The sequence below is a fragment of the Typopeltis vanoorti genome, chromosome 8, assembly GCF_054136105.1.
Source record: "Typopeltis vanoorti isolate ZY-2024b chromosome 8, IOZ_Tvanoo_1.0, whole genome shotgun sequence".
In the NCBI taxonomy this organism is placed as follows: Eukaryota; Metazoa; Arthropoda; class Arachnida; order Uropygi; family Thelyphonidae; genus Typopeltis; species Typopeltis vanoorti.
The window spans coordinates 88914753-88935365 of NC_143556.1; the positions used below are offsets into that span (position 1 = coordinate 88914753).

At 37.3% G+C, this 20613-nt stretch overlaps 1 protein-coding gene across 1 annotated transcript in view; it reads left to right on the forward strand.

The window, feature by feature from the left end:
* LOC150104181 (WD repeat-containing protein 17-like) overlaps window positions 1-20613 on the forward strand; it is a 243105-nt gene that overhangs the window by 124366 nt on the left and 98126 nt on the right. The window contains exon 11 of the mRNA XM_090396419.1: window positions 6172-6374. Coding sequence (XP_090252545.1) covers window positions 6172-6374 — 203 coding nt within the window. The remainder of the gene's footprint in view (window positions 1-6171; window positions 6375-20613) is intronic.

The following is a 20613-nucleotide window of genomic DNA, read 5'->3' on the forward strand; positions in this document are numbered from 1 at the left end:
CTGATACATCTCTGTTTCTTTCACTTCTAGTTCTCCTGATACTTGCCTCTCTTCTATATATTATATCAGATAATTTATACCAGTATGGTATACGCTGATAAAGTGCTCCTTCAATAATTCCACTATACCCTTTGAAGCTGTTAGTCTGCTGCCATGACTATTCACCAGTGTTAGTCTGCCATAATTATTCTTCCTCTTGCTTGCCATGTAGCGGAAAAATTCTCTCGAGTTAACCTTGGCCTGACCAGTCTATCTCCTCTCATACTGCACCTTTTCTTTCTTTACCATGCTAGTCACCTTTCTAGCCTGCACCTTATACTCTTCATGGATCTGATCATCACCAACTGTCTTGTACCTCCTCCATAACATTTTCTTTTCCAGCAGTTTGCTTGATTTCGCTGTTCATCCATTTCACTCCCACTCTATTTACTTGCTTAACTCTCGGCATGCAGTTGTACATTGCTTTTGTCAGATACTGCCTTATGAGTTTCTATGCATTTTCAACATCTTTTCCGCTCAGCTCATCTACCCAATGTACCGATGCTAACTAACTACAGAGCTTCCTATAATCACCTACTTTATACTTTCACATGTATCCATTTTTAACAGTGACCTTTTCTTGTTTCATCACTTCCCAAACAAGTACCTCATGATCACTCTCACCAACTGGCGGCAGTGTCAACACCTCATTAACAACTACATCTTGTGAAGTTATCACCAAATCCAAAACATTAAAGCCTCTAGTTGCTTCAATCATGTGCTGCTTAAGATACTTATCTCTCAGAAATTCCAAAAACTCGCTCTCCTTGTTCCCATACACCAGCTCCTCCTTCCAGTCTATATTCTTCTAATTAAAGTCTCCCATCAGGATCATCTTCTTTTTACATGCCCAACTAATTTGCTTAAACATTTCACAATCAGTATTGTGAAATGTTTATGCAGTGTTTAGGCAGATATACTAACCTGTTTATTTCAACTTCGCACCACACAGATTCAAAATCTGTGCATGCACCATCAACTTCCACACTTTGCAAACACAATTCCTCTGCAACCATTAACAACACTCCCCTCCTCTTTCACATCTCTTTTTTTGTGGCTCTTTTGATTTTTTTGCAAAAAAGTGATCAAAAAAAGATCATGTCTCCAATCTGGATACTAAAAAAAACTCTCCTGGTTCTGATTACATTCCTCTGGCCATTCTGAAAGTTTATGTTCCAGAATTAACCCCTATTCCTTTAGAATTTATCCTGCAGCATGGAAATTAGTTAATACCACATCTCTTCCTAAGAAAGGAAACCAAATTGCTGTCCTATTTTGCTTCTATTTTTCCTAAAGTTATTGCAAAATTAAAATACAAACCTATTTAACACTGACCATTTACAAACAAACTTACATTATAGCCTCTCAGTTTCACCAGCAAACTGTCTGGCTTTTTCAAGGCATTTATGGAAAGACATAAAAACTAGTAAATGCAAATTGAAAGGAACATAAAAAACGTTGTAAACCAACTAGTAGCTAAGTCTCAACAAATGTAAACAAATGTAAAAATGCAGTATTAAATCATAACTGCATAAAATTAACTTATTAATTAGTTAAATTAATTAATTAGCATATAATAAAACATTATAATGATTCATTCATTAGTGTATAGGCTAGGTTACTGCAAAGCAATAATATCAGTTGCAATAGGCTACCATAAAGCACAATCATACTAACACTTCTTCGTTATCAATGCATGAATCATTATACCCATAAATATATATATATATATGTGAATAATTTACTTTTCACATTATCTTTTCATTTTTGATGTTTAGTATTAGTAATACTTTCTTACTAAATAGCTTAAGGAAATTACAACGTACAATAGAATATACATTAAAATAAATTTTAATACACTTCCAATATTTCGACAACGTGACGTTGGTGAAATATTGGAAGTGTATTAAAATTTATTTTAATGTATATTCTATTGTACGTTGTAATTTCCTTAAGCTATTTAGTAAGAATGTATAACCAACGTCTAAGCCTTTCCACGAGAAGTATTAGTAATACATATAACATCTACAGTGTTTTGTATTATATAAGACAATATTGATGTAAGTACTAACAGACAGACAGATGATTCATCTTGTAAATAGACAACATAAACTTATTATTATTATTATTACAGGCAACTCCAGGGAGTCCTTAGACTCATCGAGGGAGGCCATAAACATCATGTCCACACAACTATTCGACATTCTCACAGTATCTATCATACCTTGCCTTGAACTCGTTCACTGTCATAGCACCCACAACAGACTCTGGCAGCTTATTCCACTCATTTACCACTCTAAAAGTAAAGAACCCAGCTCTAACACCCTTGCTAACCACACTCTTGCCCAGCTTCCATAAGATGTCCCCTAGTTCTCCTACCACCAGTCCTGATCTCAAAAATATCCTCTGAATTAATCCTATAGAAACCCTTCAGCAATTTGAATGTCTCAATCATATCTCCCCTTTTCTGCTTATCAAACAATTTCTGCAACCCACAAATCTTCAACCTGTTCTCACAAGGTTCATTCCATAGACCTGCTATCATCTTGGTCACTTGCCTCTGGATCCTCTTCACCTCCTCCCCATCAAGAAGAAACCTAGGTGACCAAATCTGGGCACAATAGTCGAGATGAGGTCTTATCAAGGCTCGATACAGAGGAACAATAATTTGCTTGTCTCTACTTGTCAAAGTGTTTTTCAGTAATCAAGTGATTTGATGAGCTGATTTAGCCACTTTTGCAATGTGCCCCCTAAACTTCAACTCCTATCCACCAACACTCCCAAATCCCTGGCCTCGTCAATCTCCTGGAGTACAGTTCCACCAATGTGGTATACTGCTGCTAATCTTTTCACCCCAAAATGCATAACCTTACATTTTGCCACATTAAATTGACATCCATTCTCCTTAGCCCAGTCCTCGAAACTATCCAAATCATCCTGCAAAATTTTGACATCATGTGCATTCACTATTGCCCTACCCAACTTTGCATCATCAACAAACAAATGAACAGTTCCTCTCAGATCCTTTCCTATATCGTTAATGAACAAATTAAATAGTAGTGGTCCAAGAACAGAACCCTGTGGCACACCACTAGTCACAGGCCGTCTTTTGAACTCTACTCCTGAATAAACTACTTTCTGATATCTCTCCATCAACCACCCACCTATCCATCTCACCAACCCTATATCTATTCCCATATGTTGTAGTTTACGGATTAGAATTCCATGTGGTATCTTGTCAAATGCCTTAGCCAGGTCCAGCAGTATCAATGTAAACCCATTACCCTTATCCAGTTCAGCCTTCACTGTGTTATAAAACTTGAGCAAGTTACTGAGGCATGATCTACCCTTCACAAAGCCATGCTGGCCCCTGTACGGTATCTCATTTTCATCAATCCATTCCTGTATTTTTCCCTTGACTACTTTCTCCAAGACCTTGACAACGACTCCTGATATGCTGATTGGTCAGTAATTTGCAACAGTAGTCTTGGATCCTCCTTTATGCAGCGGAACTATTTTCCCCTTCTTTCCACACCTTCGGGATTAAACCAGACCCGAGACTCAGATTAAACAGCATGGTCAAGGGCACTGATAATTCTTTAGCCACTTCACGTAAGACCCGTGCCGGTATACCATCTAATCCCACAGATGCATTCACATTAAGGTTCTGTAATAGACTATTTACCTCCACTTCATTCATCACAATTCCCTGTATAAACTAATGGTTCCTTCATTTTTTCAATGTCACCACCTGGATGATATACTCTTGCAAAGTGCTTGCTCAGTAATTCCACTATATCGAAAGATTCAGTGACCTCTTTAACATTGTCATTCCTTAAAATCATTCTGCCATGTACCATTTTTTTTTTTGCTTGCAGCATATTGAAAGAACTGTTTGGGATTCTCTGTAGCTTGCATAGCTAGTTTCCTTTCATAATCCGCTTTTGCTTTTTTTACCACACTCTTTACCCTTCTGGCCTGTGCTTTATACCGTTTGTGTGCCTGCAGGTCACCTTTCTCTTTAAATTCCCTCCACAGTTGTTTCTTTTTTTGCAGCTCAAGCTTAATGGTATTATTCATCCATTTAACCCCTACTTGTTTTACTATTCGGATCCTAGGTATACAATCAGCCATAACCTCCTGTAATTTGCTCCTTGACCACTTCCCATGCTCTATCAACATGCAGCCCTTGCAGTTTTACATGCCATAGCACTGAATCAAGCAATCTCCTAACTTGTCATACTTGCCAGCACAGTAATTCCACATGTACCCTGTCTTAATCAAAAATTCCACACCTTTAGCCACCTCCCAGGTCAAGACCTTATGATCACTCTCACCAATAGGTGGCAACATGGTCATAGTCATTACAGTCAAATTCTCAGATGCAGTTACCAGGTCAAGCACTCTCAAACCCCTAGTATTTTCAATTACATGCTGTCTCAGATAGTTATCCCTTAATAATTGAATAAAATCCAGTTCCTTCCTCACATGTGTCCTCTCCTCCTTCCAATCAATGTTACCATAGTTGAAATCCCCCATAATAATTACCCTCCTTCCACTCATTACTTCTATTTGCTTATGCATACTATCTCCACCATCTATTCCATCACTTGGTCTATAGCAGCACCCAACTGTATATTTTGTTCTGCCAGGCTCAATCTCATGCCAAATAGCCTCATATGAGCTGTTTTCACTATCCTGCAATACAACTTCAATTCTCCTTGGCTGCAGTTCATCAGCTATCATCAATAACACTCCCCCCCCCCATTTTATTCTCTCTGTCCCTCCTAAACACACTATAACCTTATGGTATCAATAAATACAGTACAGTACAGTAAATGTTTTTTAACTTCCTTATGATTTTCTTAATAACATTTTCTTTTCTCTAGCTTGCTTTATTATAAGAATACAGTATATAATACATATAACATACAAAATATGGCTAAAAACAGGCTAAAATAGCCGTTAATTATATTAATACAAAATATGTGTTAATCAACTGTTTATGTTGTTGGTAAGTCTTCTGATCAAGAACTCTCAGTAGTTAAATTTTTGGAGAATCAAAAGTTATGTGTGGATTTTCAAACTGCTTGGGGGGGGGGGGGGGGTTAACCCCCGCATTGTTCAACTGTATTTTTTTTTTTTTTTAAATAAGTTAAGAAATTATTGATCTATTTTTAGTTATCTTACATTAGCTACTCAGGTGGCACTTTTTGTACAATTGTCAGACGATACTTAGGTGAAAATTCTATGTTAATAAAGTTTTTTATGTGAGTTTTCCTCTGTTTTTATAATACTTTTCATTATTCCAACTCACAGTATTTTATTATTGAAACAGTCTAGCTTCTTACATGAGATGTGTCTGAGTATCCATCACTCCTCAATGCTACTCTAAGTCAGTTCTATTAAAGTCTTGTTTGATATTGTCAATTCATCTCATTTTGATCCTACTTCTTTTCCTAATACCTTCTGACCAACTTGGCCAAACCATCACACAGGATAATGCTAAGAGATGGCTGATTACTTCTGTGGTTTATCTCATCATTATTCACGAAGTTTCACGATTTCACTCCCAAGATACTCCAACGCTGTTGATCAAAAGCATTAAATCTTCAGTTATTGCTCTTAGCATCGACCACATCTCTTCTCCATAACACAAAATAGAGAGAATTAGATCCTTTTATGTTTTGTTCTTACTACTATTCCAGTGTCTTTCTATAAATTTTTGAATACTCTAGAAGCCATTCCAATTTTTCTGTCCACTTCATTCTCATCTCACCCATATCAGTTGCACAGCTACCAAGATAATTGAAGTGAGATACTTGCTGTATAGTACATCTTTTAAGAAACAAGATTCATCTTGTAGCACCTGTTTTCATTACCTTTGATCAATATTGATAATCAAACTTAGTTGACTCCCAACACCATCAGTTACATTGAAGCAATATAAAACATACTCATCATTATGACTGTTATAAAATTTGACTAAATAATATTCATAGATAAGTGTCATTTTCATATCATGTCCCCAAATTACTTTTCAGCATGAATATATTGCAAACAAAAAGAAACCTATGATTTCCTTTTTTTTTTTAATTTTATTGTTTATTTAATTTAATTTTTTACTTTTAGTACAGTTCGAGTGTGGGATTATACCTCTGGTACTGCTGTTCGCATACTTGAGGGCCATACTCAGTTTGTAAGAGGATTACTCTGGAGTCCTGAGCTCCCAAATATTATTCTCTCAGGTAGCTGGGATTACACAATTCATGTTTGGGATATAAGTGATGGTGCCTGTCTAGATATTATAGAAGATCATGGTGGAGATGTTTACGGTGAGTTTTTAATTATGTTATTTATTTTTCTATATATTTTTTTTCTATTTTATCATTATTATTGCCAGAACTCAGTGAAAAAGTCAACTTTAACTGTCATCACTCTACCTTCCATACCTGTTCATAAATTCATTTATTGTGCATCCTCTACCATCAGACTATAGATTAAGTATAAGAAAAAGCAAGGAGGTAACTTGTTATGTTTATACACAAATGTCAGAAAATATTAGAGACAAAGTGGTTGAGTTTGTGCTGTGGTGAATATGTTGTGGCCTATCCAGCAGTGCATGGGATATATGTGGCCTTCCAGCAGTGCATGGGATGCTTTCAAAAGGATATGTTATTTTTAGTAATGACCGAGAGATAGGAAAGGAGGGAGAATATTACTAAATGAAATCAGGTGCTTGGATCCAGTTAGGATCCAAGTCACCTGATTATTACTATTATTATTATAATAGTAATAATAATAATAATTTCCCACATAGCACTGAGTTTGAGACCATCTGGTGTGAAGTTGAGGCTTACAGGATGAAATATATGGTGGGACATTGCTCTGGTGGTTCATTTGCTGGGATGAAGAAATGCATTGCCAAATTGCTCAGATTAGTACCAAATTAAAATAATTATTATGGGTGACTTAAATTATTTCACTGATACCCAACGAAAATGTTGGTTGGGTATCAGCGAAAACCCATGATAAAAATGAAGGAGAATGAAGCAGCATGCAAAAAAAAGCAACTCAAGGACAAAGAGTATTAAGTTTAATCATAGCATCAGAAGGTGTCTCAGCTGAGGATGTTACTATTTTGCCACCAGTTGGTGACAATGATCATATGACAATGAGTGAAATAGATGTGTCATCTCATCCACAAGAAAAAGATACAGAAGAAGAAGATATACATATTCCAGGCCATCCCTGGAATCTGTATGAGGTGGGGGTGAGGGGTAGGTTTTTTGCATGAAGAGTGGTGGGTGATTGAAATGCATTGCCTGAGAGTACAGGGACAGTGAATGCTTTTAAGTCGAGGTATGATGAGCTGTACATGTGAGAGTGGGACTTACCACAATGAGTCTCTTGACTCCATGGAGATCCAGGAATGCGTTAGCAGAGCTAATCTCAGGTGATATGGTCACTTAAACAGAATGGGCGAGGAAAGATTAGCCAAACCAGTGTTCTCTGCCAGGTTGGCAGGAAAAAGACCCAGAGGAAGACCAAGACATAGGTGGATTGATACGGTAAAAAGTGCCTTAGGAGATAGATATATAAATATAAGATCTGACAATGTTGTAGTTTTGACAGGTAACAGATTGATTTGGCAGAAAATTGTAGATGGGAAGTTAGTAATGGTGTAAATTTTTCATGTAGTACTATCATATCCTATACAACCCTTGAGGCTAAATGTCAGGAATTTGATGATGATGATAATTGTTGCTAAAGAAGAAGTGTCATTACACATTCTTCTTTCCCAAGGTGCCATTGTTTTGTATAATTCTCTCTTTAACCATGTTACCGTCCAAGACGTATATATACGTCCAGTTTATCATGGATATGAAGTGCATATTAAAATTGTAATACCATTGATATTACATTGAAATATATGATGGATACGAAGCATATGAGATGTGTATTTAATCCATAATGGCCAGTAAGGTGGTTAAGTGTCTCTTTCCAAGTGATCTCTCTCTCTCTCTCTCTTTTATATCCTTATTTCTGTACCAAGAAGACCAAGCACGTCTCTCTCTCTCTCTCTCTCTCTCCCCCCCCCCCCACCTCCATTTCTTCTTGTTTACTAAGTTCTTTAAGTTGCATTCCCTTACTCTTTCCCTCCAAGTTCTTTAAGTTGCATTCCTTGATATTCTAAAGATTTGATATTATTCATGATTACCTCTCTTTTCATCTTTACTGTTTCTCATCTCTGCAATTATGCAAATAGATAAAAATATATAAAAAGTATGTTACAGAAGATAATTGTTATAGTGAATTTTTTTGAGAATAGCATTACACCTGTGGATATTTTGTTGTGACATTTTAGTTTGTTATAAAAAATTGAGAATACAGTTTATTTAATACAGTTAAGGACAATTTCCCACACTTTAGGAATAGTAAGGCAGTCATTATGATTGAGGTTAGGTCGATGGAGCAAGGTCTCAGCACTTGTATAAATATTCATGTTTATTATTATTATTATTATTCGTGACACCTCCGAGGAGTCCGAAGACTCATTGCAGGAGGACACCTATTGTACAACTCTCCGTCTCCACCACTAATCGATACTCTACTACCAATCAACTACATCAGCACCATCTACTGCCCACCACCACAGCTAGTGTTTTTTGTCTGTAAATTGTGTGTGTTCTGAAGGGCCGATTTGTCTGTATGCGGGATGAAAAACCCGCGTTTCCGGGAGAAAAAAACCTGCTTCTTCCGTATGAGATCGGCTAACTCACCTTTGATTGAAAAAGTCCATATGAAGATTCCTTCCGTCATGACGAAAATCGAACTTAGGCCTTTTCCAATCGAATTGCGCAACGTACCATCGTTCTTCCAATTGGACTATGGAGGCGCTTAAAGAGGGACCTATGTAATGTTTGACATTTTCCATTGGATCCTGTGACTGTAGTTTCAATACTGTTGTGCCAGACCAAATTTGTGAGTTTTGATGAGCCAGATATGGTCTTGATGTTCAGAGATGCATTTGTTGAAAGACCTACCTGTTTGTTCGAGTTTTGCATTGGTGGCAGAGCTCAAAGAGAGGGTACTGTCCACCATGACATGATATGACATGCAGTGAATGACCAGAGAGAAAAGGTGGCTATCTAGTTACAGAGGATAGCAGGTAGAACGAAGGAAGGTAATTTGCAAAGCAGGCCTTGATGCCAAACATGATCGAAAGCCTTGGAAATGTCAAGGATGACAGTACATATTACTCTGAACTAGATCTCGATTGGCAGAATCCATACTGGTGGTCTCTGATTAACTGGTGAGCTTCTAGGTAGTGAAGAACTTGATCATTGATAACTTTTTTTATTATTTTGGTGAGGATTGAGGTGATGGCAGTTTGTTGGTAGTTGGATGGTAAGATTTTGTCTCCCTTTTTGGAATGGGTTTGATATATGTCAGCTTCCATGAGATGCAATAGGTGCCAGCTGAGTATAGAAGATTAAAGAGACAATAGAGGACAGGTGTTAGCTCTGGAGCACAATTTATTTATTTATTCGTATGGAGTTTCCTCCCTTTTTCTATCCCATCCCTATTAGGGCAAGTTGAGCTCCCCTCGTGGGGTGGTTAGGTATTTATGGCTGTAGATCCATGTGTGTTCATGGGGCCGGTTTGCCTGCTTGCGGGATGAAAAATGACAGACAAACCGTACTGCCCGCACCCAAGACCAGCTAACTTGGCTATGGCTGAGGAAGATCCTCAAATTCTTCACGTCTTCAACGGGAATCAAACCTGGGACACTCCTTCCCCAGTCATATGGTTGCAAAGCGCACAGCCACTAGGCTAACCGCATGGACCTGGAGCACAATGATTGAGTATAATAGGAGAGGGAGAGAGAGAAATGCCATTGGGATCAGACGACTTTGTAGTGTTCAGGTTATCTAATATTCTTCTTATGTCTTTCTGCCAAAAGGCCACAGGAGACATATGGTGCTCATTTGCTGGTCTGGAAGGAGGTGATTTGCCTTCATCGTCTATGATGGGGTTAGAGGAAAAGAGTGATGCTAGGATGTTAGCTTTTTCTTTGGGTGCTGTAACACTGGTGCCATCTGGAAGGGAGAGAGGTAGGAGTGCAGGTGAGCAGAAGTTGTATCTGATGGTTTTTGTGAAGGACCAGAAGGTATGGCTACCATTGGACAAGGGACAAGTTTTCTGCTAGTGGATTTTATGAAGTTGGATTTGGATTTGCAGATAGTTGATTTACATAATTTTTTGAATGAGTTTTTTTCTTCGACTGCTTTCATACATCTTCAAGCCTTGTTGAACCAGGGCTTGGAAAATGGATGGGAATTTTGGATGGAATGAGGAATGAATGCCTTCATGCCACTGAGGATGATTTCTGTGACTCGCTCAGTGCAGGTGTCTGGGTCAGAAGAGTGGAAGCAATAGTCATGCCACGGAAAAAAATAGTAGTAGTAAAGGACACAAGGATTGGTGCAGTCAGAGGAGGGACATTCTTTGAGACTGGAAACTTGCACTAGATTGTGGTCTGAGTTGCCGAGATGAGAGGTAACTTCTACAGCATGTCTGGAAGAAGAACTAGTTAAAAAAAGATAGTGATATTAGGAGGGTAGAGGGGATTATCTGAAATTCAGGTAGATAGCTGCACGATTTGCGTTAGATTGTTGCTTATAGCAAAAACTTCCACATCACATCCAGCTTGTGGAGAAGAGCCAGTTGGAGTTGTGGACATACAGGTTACCTAGATGGATGATTGCAGTATTTAGGTAACTGGATTGTGGATGATTAAGTTTCATGGAGAGGAATGTGAAGAGGTCTTTGTTTTCAGAGTTTAGAGACTGGTAAATGCAGCAGATGAATGTTACTAAGTGAGGCAAAGAAACCTTCAGCCAGAGGAGTTCAAAAGCAGAGAATTCTATTTGGTATTCTCTGTAGGCAGTATTAGAATGTACAAATGCACAGTGCCACCTTTGTGGCAAAATGAATCATGAAGAGTATAATTCAGGCATTGAAGGTGAACTTTGGTTGATGTAGCTGCAATTTGGGTTTCTTTTAAGAGAAGGTCTGGTTTGGATGTCTGTAAGTGGTGATGAACATCATTTATGTTGGAATTTATGCCGCAGATGTTTGTGAAGTGGAATGTGGAAATGATATTTTTGGTGCAGATCCTCGTAAGTTTTGAATGTTATGTTTGTTTGAATTGTTTGGATGAACTGGTTGTTTAGGGAGATTTATTATGGTTGCAGTTCTGCCATCATTGTTTGTCTGTTTCATTTTTCATTTGTTATTAGATGAAAGGAAAGAGTGAGGACATTCAGTAGGGGAAGATCAAGAGCGGCCAGTCTCCTTGCCACTCTGTGTCTTCAACAGTGCCTCCCACATGCCACTGTTTGGGCTTCCACACTAAGCATGACCTGGCAGAGGAGTATGTGGCAGCGAGATTATGTGCCAATTAACCGGGAAGCCTCCTGACTCGTTACTGACCGGTTTGGGCCTGTATAATGTATGGCAGCCAGCCTACATTACCACCATTTTAACTGCTGTACCCTCAAATTTGGGGAGGGTTTGCATCTCTCTCTCTTCTCCATGCACTCATACTGCATGGAGAAGAGAGTGGGGGATAGAGACCAGAACCCCTGATCTGCAGGCCAAACATAACATTTGCCACTTCAGACCCCTAATAAGCAGGGTGGTTGTGTTTCACCAGTGGATTTCAGTGATAGTTGCCTTAAATATATATGGTATAGGAGTCTTGTGGACTTCATCTTGTCTAAGTTGCTGTAGAGGAGAGTTGTTATTATTTTCTGTGTTGTTCATGGATTACTTCCATTTAGAAGGACTGTTTACCTGATAGTTTCAGTTTTTGTTCAGTGGATCCTTTGGAGGCATACATTTTTTGTGCTCGAGTCACTGGATTTAATAATATGATGCCATATTTTTGAGATGAATGATTGGTAATGTATTGTGGATATAGGGACCTATAAAAGATGATTTTCAGTAGACCGAAGTAAAGAATCCATCGCATTTCCATTCGATATGAAAAGAAAGGAAAGGAAAGGAAATTTCCTTCTAGAAAGGAAATTTCTTTTGATGATTCTTTGTCTAGTGTTCACTTGATACGAGGATGTAAGTTGTTGATTTTATGTTAGCTTCATCACTAGATAGATGGTATGTTCTTTTCAATATTGTGTTTCTTCACAACACTAAAAAGAACATCAGTCATCTGTCTAGTGATGAAACTAACAGACTATGTTTTGAAGTAGCCAAAGTGATCTCTGATGCACAACCAACAGAGCTGAATATTCCACCAAGCTAAAAGTCCTTAAAATGCAATAATAACATACACTAGTGGTCAAAATTGTGGAAACCTTTGGAAAAAGTGTATTTTTTATGGCTCATAACACCACTTTTTTTTTGTGTAATACCATAAAATTATATATCAAATGAAAGATAATTTAATTAAGAATGTAATGCAATAAAGTTTGTTCACTTATCTATATTTTATGAAAATTTATAGCCAAATAACCAGAAAAAAGAAGCACAATTTACTTAGGTTGATATGAAGTCGCTTTCCTTCATTTGATGTAGCCAATGAGCATGAGTGTTTAGAGAGCCAATCGGGTGTCATCTTGTCTTGGCAATGAGCCAATAAGGTCACAGTAGGATTCAGCTATTGTCATTTATTGGAGCTGAGAGGAGGACATTTGTCAGTGTGTTATGTGATTGCTATCAAGTTGGTTGGTTTGTTTTGTGTTCTTTCATTTAGTGAGTGTAAAACATAATAAAATTAAAGAAATTGTGCAAAGAGTTGACTGGTCACTCAGAAAGCGATGTAAAATAGTACTATTAAGTGAACAAGGCTACAGTTATGAAGAAATTAGAAGAAAAATTGCTGGAAACTTAACCAAAGGTGGCATTTCTAAATTTTTGAAGAGGTATAAGGAGACTCAGTCACTACAAAATCAGACTGGTAAAGGCAGGAAAAGGTGCACAACAGCAAGTGGTGATAGAAGAATTGAGAGACTGTGCCTACTTGACAGAAGAAAATCATCTGGGTGTATACAAGATGAAATGGTGTAATACAATGTGGAGTTGAGTGCAAGGACTGTTCTGTGCAGGCTGCAGGAATTTGGTCTAAATGCTAGAATTTCATGAAAAAAGCCTCTTAAACAGAGGTTGAAAAGATTAAACTGGGCTAAAACCCATGTTAACTGGACAGTGGAACAATGGGACAGTGTTATTTGGAGAGATGAGACCAAAATCTCCCTGTTTCATAGTGATGGCATAAAATACTTAAGAATCGGAGAAAATTTGCATCCTGATTAGTGTTATGATCTGGGGTTGTATGACATCAAAAGGTGTGGGCAGAATTTGCATGATTAATGGGAATATAAATGCCCAAAAATACATAAATAAAATACTTGAGCCCAAACTGAAGCCTTCTGCATGTGATCTTTTCCAAGATAACAAAGCATTTATATTTCAACAGGATTCAGCTCCATGTCATGTTGCTGCTGTGTGCAAAAAAGTGCTTTCAAGATAATCATATTCCACTGCTGGAATGGCCTGGGAATAGTCCATACCTTAACCCAATCGAAAATCTATGGAGCCGACTAAAGAATCTTGTTTGTCAGAAGCAACCCACTAATAACACCCAATTAATAGAAGCAATAATTCAATCTTGGTTTCACATTATAACAGCTACAGAACTAAAAAACTTGGTTTACTCCATGGGAAGGCATTGTAAGGCCGTAATTAACACTAAAGGTTACCCAACTAAGTATTAACTCACATTGTGAGAATATTTGTATATCTCATTTTTTCTGTGTGTTTCACTTTTCTTTTTTATAACTGCTGTTCTAATAAAAAATCCTTCATAAAAGATATTGCATTACATTCTTGATTAAATTATCTTTCCATTGATATATAATTTTATGGTATTACTCAAAAAAAAAAAAAAAAGTGGTGTTATGAGCCATCAAACCTCAGAAATACACTTTTTTCAAAAGGTTTCCACAAATTTGGCCACTAGTGGAGTTATAACCAACAAAGGAAACACCACTGTGGTCTTAGACTCAATATCTACTAATAGGAAAATTAAATGACTTCTTTGTGATACATACACCCAGCTTAATATGAATATTCCCAAAATTGACTTAATTGGATAAAACGACATCCATAGATAAAGAAATCTTCAAAAGACACAGAACATATTACAATGAATATATGGTTCACCAAAATTACATAAAAGTAAATTTATCATGAACACCTGGAAGAAAGAATCTTCTCTCTAGATTCCAAATCATCAATCTGACTGTGGTATACAGATGAAATGTTTGCAGTTTGGAGTTGCACAGAACCAGAACTCCATTCTTTTCTATATATAATCAATGCCCTGAAACCTTATCAAGTTCACACTAGAAAAGAATTGTCAAAAGGAAATTCTTTTCTAGATGTACACTGCAGTGGAGTGTACATCTAGAAACATCTATCAACTATTTCCCTCCCTATTCCCTGTGTAATTAATATACAAATTAAAAAATAATGGCTAGTTTAAAGCTTCAGGCACTCCACCACATATTACTCCATGTCTGTATGTTTGTCAGCCCCCCCCCCTTCCCATCCATGCCATTAGCTCCAGTAGTATTGTAGTTCCCACCTTTCACAAAGCCATGCTGCCCACCATAGAATATCATATTCCTATCCACCCATTCCTGAATTCTGCCTTGAATCAACTTTTCCAATACCTTAACCTCAACTCCTGAGATACTAATTGCTGTAATTTGGTATTTCTATCTTGGACCCCCTTTATGTAATGGATCTGTCTTACCCTCTTTCTTAGAACCTTGCCAGATCTCAGACATAGATTAAACAACTCAGACAGAGGTGCTGCTGGTTCTTTTACATGTTCTCATAATACAATGACATGACATCCAAACACATTGATTTATTCATCTAGATATTTTTAACATGCCATCTGCCTCCAGTCCATCTGTTTCAATTCTCACATCGGTCTCTGTCATATCGGCAGCTGCAATATCATCCACCTGGATAATACACCCTTTCAAAGTGATCACTTATTAACTCAAGTATTTCTTCTGCTTCTGTCACTTTCCTACTATCGCTATTGATTAAAGTGATCTCCTTTCGTAATCATTCTTCCTTTTATTTACCACATAAAAAAACTCTTTAGGATTTCCTTTAGCCTGTTCAGCTAATTTTCTCATAATCTGATTTATCCCTTCTTACTATATTGGTCACCCTTCTTTCTTGTGCTTTATAATGCTCATGAGCATACTGATCATCTTTTTCTTTATATTTCCTTCACAATGTCCTCATCTATTTAACTCCCATTTGGCTTATCCTCCTGACGCTAGATATGTAATCTGATAGTACTTCCCATGCACTATTGACATTCTTTTCCCATATTTTCCCATTCTTATGCCATTGCACTACTACTACTACAAGCTACCTCTTAAGTTTGCCATAATTACGAACTTTGTAGTTCCACATAAATCCTTTCTTGGCTGAGAATTTCATGTTTAGCAACCTCCCAGAACAAGATTGGAGGTAGAGTGGCTACCGTGGATTTGGATACATCTTCTGATGGTGTTATCAGATCCAGTCTCATGATTATCCAGATCCAGCACTCATGATTATCCAGATTCAGCATACTCAATTATAGTCATAATAAGCTTTCATCTATGGCAATGACATCATCTTCCTAAATAGAACATAGAACAACACTACATGGTCTTCAAACATTGGTTGCCAAAATGAATGATTGCTGTGACAAATTTGATATGAAAATGAGCAATAGAAAGAGACAGTAGGAAAATAGGCAGGTATGTAGAGCAGATGAATTAACTTCTTATTAGTTAATCTGTAGAGCAGTTGACACATTTTAGCTCTTTTAGTAACAATTTTTAGTGAAACATGGAAAACTAAATCTGGAAAGACATAACAAAAATAAGCGAGGCTGATATGGTTTGAAAACTAGGCTAATAATTAGATGACACATTGTTGAAACGGCTCACACCCCGTTGCTCCCACTTCTGATCTTATCCCATCATATCCTTTCCCTTCCCCAAAAATTTCTATTTACACCCCCCCTCCCAAAGTATTCTCTGCCCACCTTTAATAATATTAAAAAAAAACAAGTTTTTCAAAAAGTTCACATACCCCTTGCCTCACCAATAATTCTCCCACATCTCTCTACCCCCACATTCCCCCCCCCCCCTCTTTTCAATCATACTTCCTTTAACAGCAGATGAATGTATATTGCCACACGCTGGGATGCCGCTGAATAAGAAGACAGCCAGCAACATCCTACAAAGGTATGTCCGAATTATTCCTCCTATATATTCTTCATATATCTGTCTATATAAAACACCAGTAATGCCCTAAAATTTAAGTAAAAAGCCAATGATATTATAAAATGGGCTCTCCTAAACAAAAATAATATTAAAATAATAATCCTTTTATTTATGTCACTAGGTTCATGTCCATCACTGTTTGCTTGTACTTCCATAATTTATTATTATTATTATTATTCAGGCCTCAATAGAATCAAAAGACTCATTGTGGGAGGTCCTTCCTAGGAAGCACAAAGTCTATCATACAACTCCTTGACCGTTCTTGCTTTCTTTCATAACTTCCAGGGATGGCCCCTTGTCATCACTCCTTCCTGCTGTTCCACCAAGTGAATAATAATATAAATTAAAGATACCAAGAAATTATATTATATACTTGGTTTAATCCTTTGGTTTAATCCTTTATACATGTGTAAGCAAACAAAGTTTGTACCTGAAGTATCTTCAGGGCTGGGGCAACTCATATATACAGGGTGTTCGGGATAAATTTGACAGTTTCGTAAGGAAAAAGAAAATCTTCTTTGTATCTATTAAATTTAATGAATTGACAAAAAAACATTACAGGCAGAGTTAATTACAATACTATCAACAAGATTTACTCAAAATAACCACCATTAGCATCGATCACAGCTTCAATTCTGCTTCGGAACCTCGAACAAGCTGATGCTACAGTCTCCCTGGGAAGGGCCGCAAAAACTGTTTTAATTTTATCCATTAACTGGGCTTTTGTATTACTGGAAGTGCGATTGGTGTCTTTTTCAACTGCGCCCCATACAAAATAATCCATGGGGTTAAGGTCTGGGGAGTTTGGAGGCCAAACATTTGGACTGGTGAAGTCGTAGAAATTTTCAGACAACCATTTTTGACTTTTCCCAGAGGTGTGGCAAGGGGCCGAATCCTGCTGCCATACATACGGCCTACCATTGGCTACCCTTGTTATCCAGGGCTTGACTACAGTTAGCAACTCCACGAACAAAGCCCGAATTCCAATGCCAGGGTTCTTCAACACCTGTTCCTGCAGATTTGCGAGGAATTCTGCTGTACGAACGCAATCAGATCGTCTGCTAGGGATCTTTCTTCTTGATACATCCTCGTAGTCACCATTGCAAGTCTCTAGTTCATGCCTGATTGTTTTTACTGTATTCAGGGAGCATTGGGCAGCAGTCGTAATATCCTTATTTTGATGGCGGGCACGAATCATCATGATACAAGTTATTCTCTTCCATGATTCAGGTGGGTTCCAGCTATCCATCCTTTCTGACATCTTGTATATGAATGAAGAAGGGTCCAAACTTTTAAATGAAGAGAAGTGTGTGTTAATACATGTAACTTACGGAAAAATATAATTAATTATAAATATGTCAAATTTATCCCGAACACCCTGTAGAAGCCAACAACTTCACATCACTTGCCTTAGTATCCCATAATGCAAAACACACATCCTTACAGGTATGTATATAATGCTGTGCATTATTGGAAGGGTCACTACCCAGACCAGTTTCAACCTTTATTAGGGTTTCATCAGTGGGAGCCAGACCCAGAGGTCTGGCTCCCACTGATGAAATCCCTTAGTCCTTATAAGGACTGGCTTAAAGGGGCGAAGCAAAAATGCTTTTCATATTCCCCGTTATCTGTAGAGGACAGTGCAGGGATAAGGTGTTATTGAGCTATTAAAGCTCTGATCATGGCAGGAGGGTAACAGCAATAGCCGAGCCTCAGTTAGAACTTCATTGGCTACAGCATTGCCATCCATTACTCTCCAAGGGTATTGGATTGAATGAATCAATCACCGCATCTCACGGTCAATTGATCTTCCTGATGAAATCCCACTGATGTAATGATGACGTCATATTTTCATATACAAGTAGTCAAAAGGTGTTGCACCTTATTATTAAAATACTCTGGATAAGAGATAGTTGTTGGAAGTTTTTCCACTTGGTTATACTATAAATTAAAGATACCAAGAAATTGAATACCTGGTTTAATCCTTTATCCAAATGTAAGCAAAGTTTGCACCTGAAGTATAACCAAGTGGAAAAACTTCCAACAACTATTTCTAATCCAGGGTATTTTAATAATAAGGTGTTTCACCTTTTGGCTACTTGTATATGAAAATATGACTTCGGCATTACTTCAACCTTAGTATATCACCTCTGGGTCTGGCTCCAACTAATGAGACCTCAATGAAGGTTGAAACCGGTCTGGGTAGTGACCCTTCCCATAATGCATAGCATTATACATACCTGTAAGGATATGTGCTTTGCATTATGGGATACTAAGGCAAGTGATGTGAAGTGATTGATTTCTATATACGAATTGTTCCAGTCCTGAAAATACTTCAGGCACAAACTTTGTTTACTTACACTTGGATAAAGGATTAAACCAAGTACATAATTTCTAAAAAAAAATCAGCTAACACCTTTTTATTCCCATATATACAGGGAGTAGGCGAGGCCGTTTTTAGCCCTATCTAACTTTTTGGAGACTGAGTGGGCAGTTCAATCTCCACTGGTACCCAATCAGAGATAGCTGGCCCAAGGCTATCAATTAAGCGGCATGCTGTGAAGAGAGACGGCTCTACAGGTGCCGCCATCTCGTGGCCCCTAACCCTAACACTTGTATTTATTGTCTGAAAAAATGTGGGTTCTATGGTCGATATTCTTGAGTTTATGGGACGAAAAACTCGAGTTTCTGGGAGAAAAAACCTGCTTACCCGTGCCAGAGATCGACTAACTCGGGAACTAGTCGAAAAAAGGCTTAGAAAAATTTCCTCTAGTCGCCAACTAGACTCAAAACCACGTCTTCTTTCTTGGTATCTTTAATTTATAGTATAACCAAGTGGAAAAACATCCAATTACATAATAATAATATTGATACATAATATTGCTCTTATCACATAATCAGTACATGATATCAATACCACCTGTTCTACTTACCTGTCTATTTTTCTAGTGGAGATGAAAGACAAGGCAAACCAATGGTTGCTAAGGGTTCTGTATTTGAGCTGCTGCTGCTGATATTCAGTTTTTACAGCAATGATATCAGGAATGATTTTTTTTTTTTTTTGGAAGGGATGTTATTTGCTATAATACTAAACTGAGAGATCAGTAATTAATAATGGTATGATATAAACAGACTAATAGTTTTCACAAAGAATAATGACTCCCAAAAAAAAAAGTACCTGTCACAATAACGGACAACATAGCATCAAAGGATTATTGGATGTTTAGAAAACACACTGACAAGCAGAGATAAAGAAATTATTATCCCTCTTTATCAGGCGAAACCTGGCTTTCTTGTTGGGGGGGGGGGGAGATTCAAAAACAAGTATCTTCAATGTGGAGTGATCTCTATGACAATAGATTGATAGTTTGAGGTTACAAAGTTTGGCTAATTCTAATGGACAGAAAAGAAGGAATATGATAGAAACATAAGTTATATAAGGGGTTTTAATAAATTAGGTGCTAAAGAAATCTTTTAATATCTGACTTGATTGGAGGGAGCCAGGGTTTTCATCCCACAATTTGTGTTAGAGTGTGGTTAGTAAGAGTGATATGGGCAAAATGGTTTGCTAGAGGCAGCAAGGGCTTTGTTGGTAAACAGCTTTAAGAAGAGGTATGATAGTCATTATGTCAATAATGGTTATTTTTGGACCTACCATGGAGATAGTCATATAATAATAATAATAATAAAATAATATTCAAGAATGTGTAAGCTAAGCTAAGGTGCCATAGTCATTAAACAAAATGGTGATGTTGTGCAGAACAAGTATTTGAAATAAAAATGGCAGTTAAAAAATACCCAAAGCAACATAACATTATAGAGCTCTGGAAAGTTGAAATGTAAGAAGTGATCAAAGCAGATTTTTGATTTGATCAACTCTTACATTTCAACCAGTTTTTTTTTCTCCCCAATTTGGAAGAAATTTATTGATCTGAAATGATTCATGAAATATTAATTATCTTAGATTATCATAAAATCTGCTATCCTCTTGACTGTATTAACCAGAAAGTGATGAATTCTTCATCTAAAGGTTCATGTTATGTAAGATTTACATGATACGAATCTGACATAATTAAATTAAAATTAGCAGTTAAGTGCTTGCCAAATAATAGTTATTGTTTTAAACTAATATCTGCACATACATGTTTAATTAAGGAATACAGTATTATATACATGTAAAATT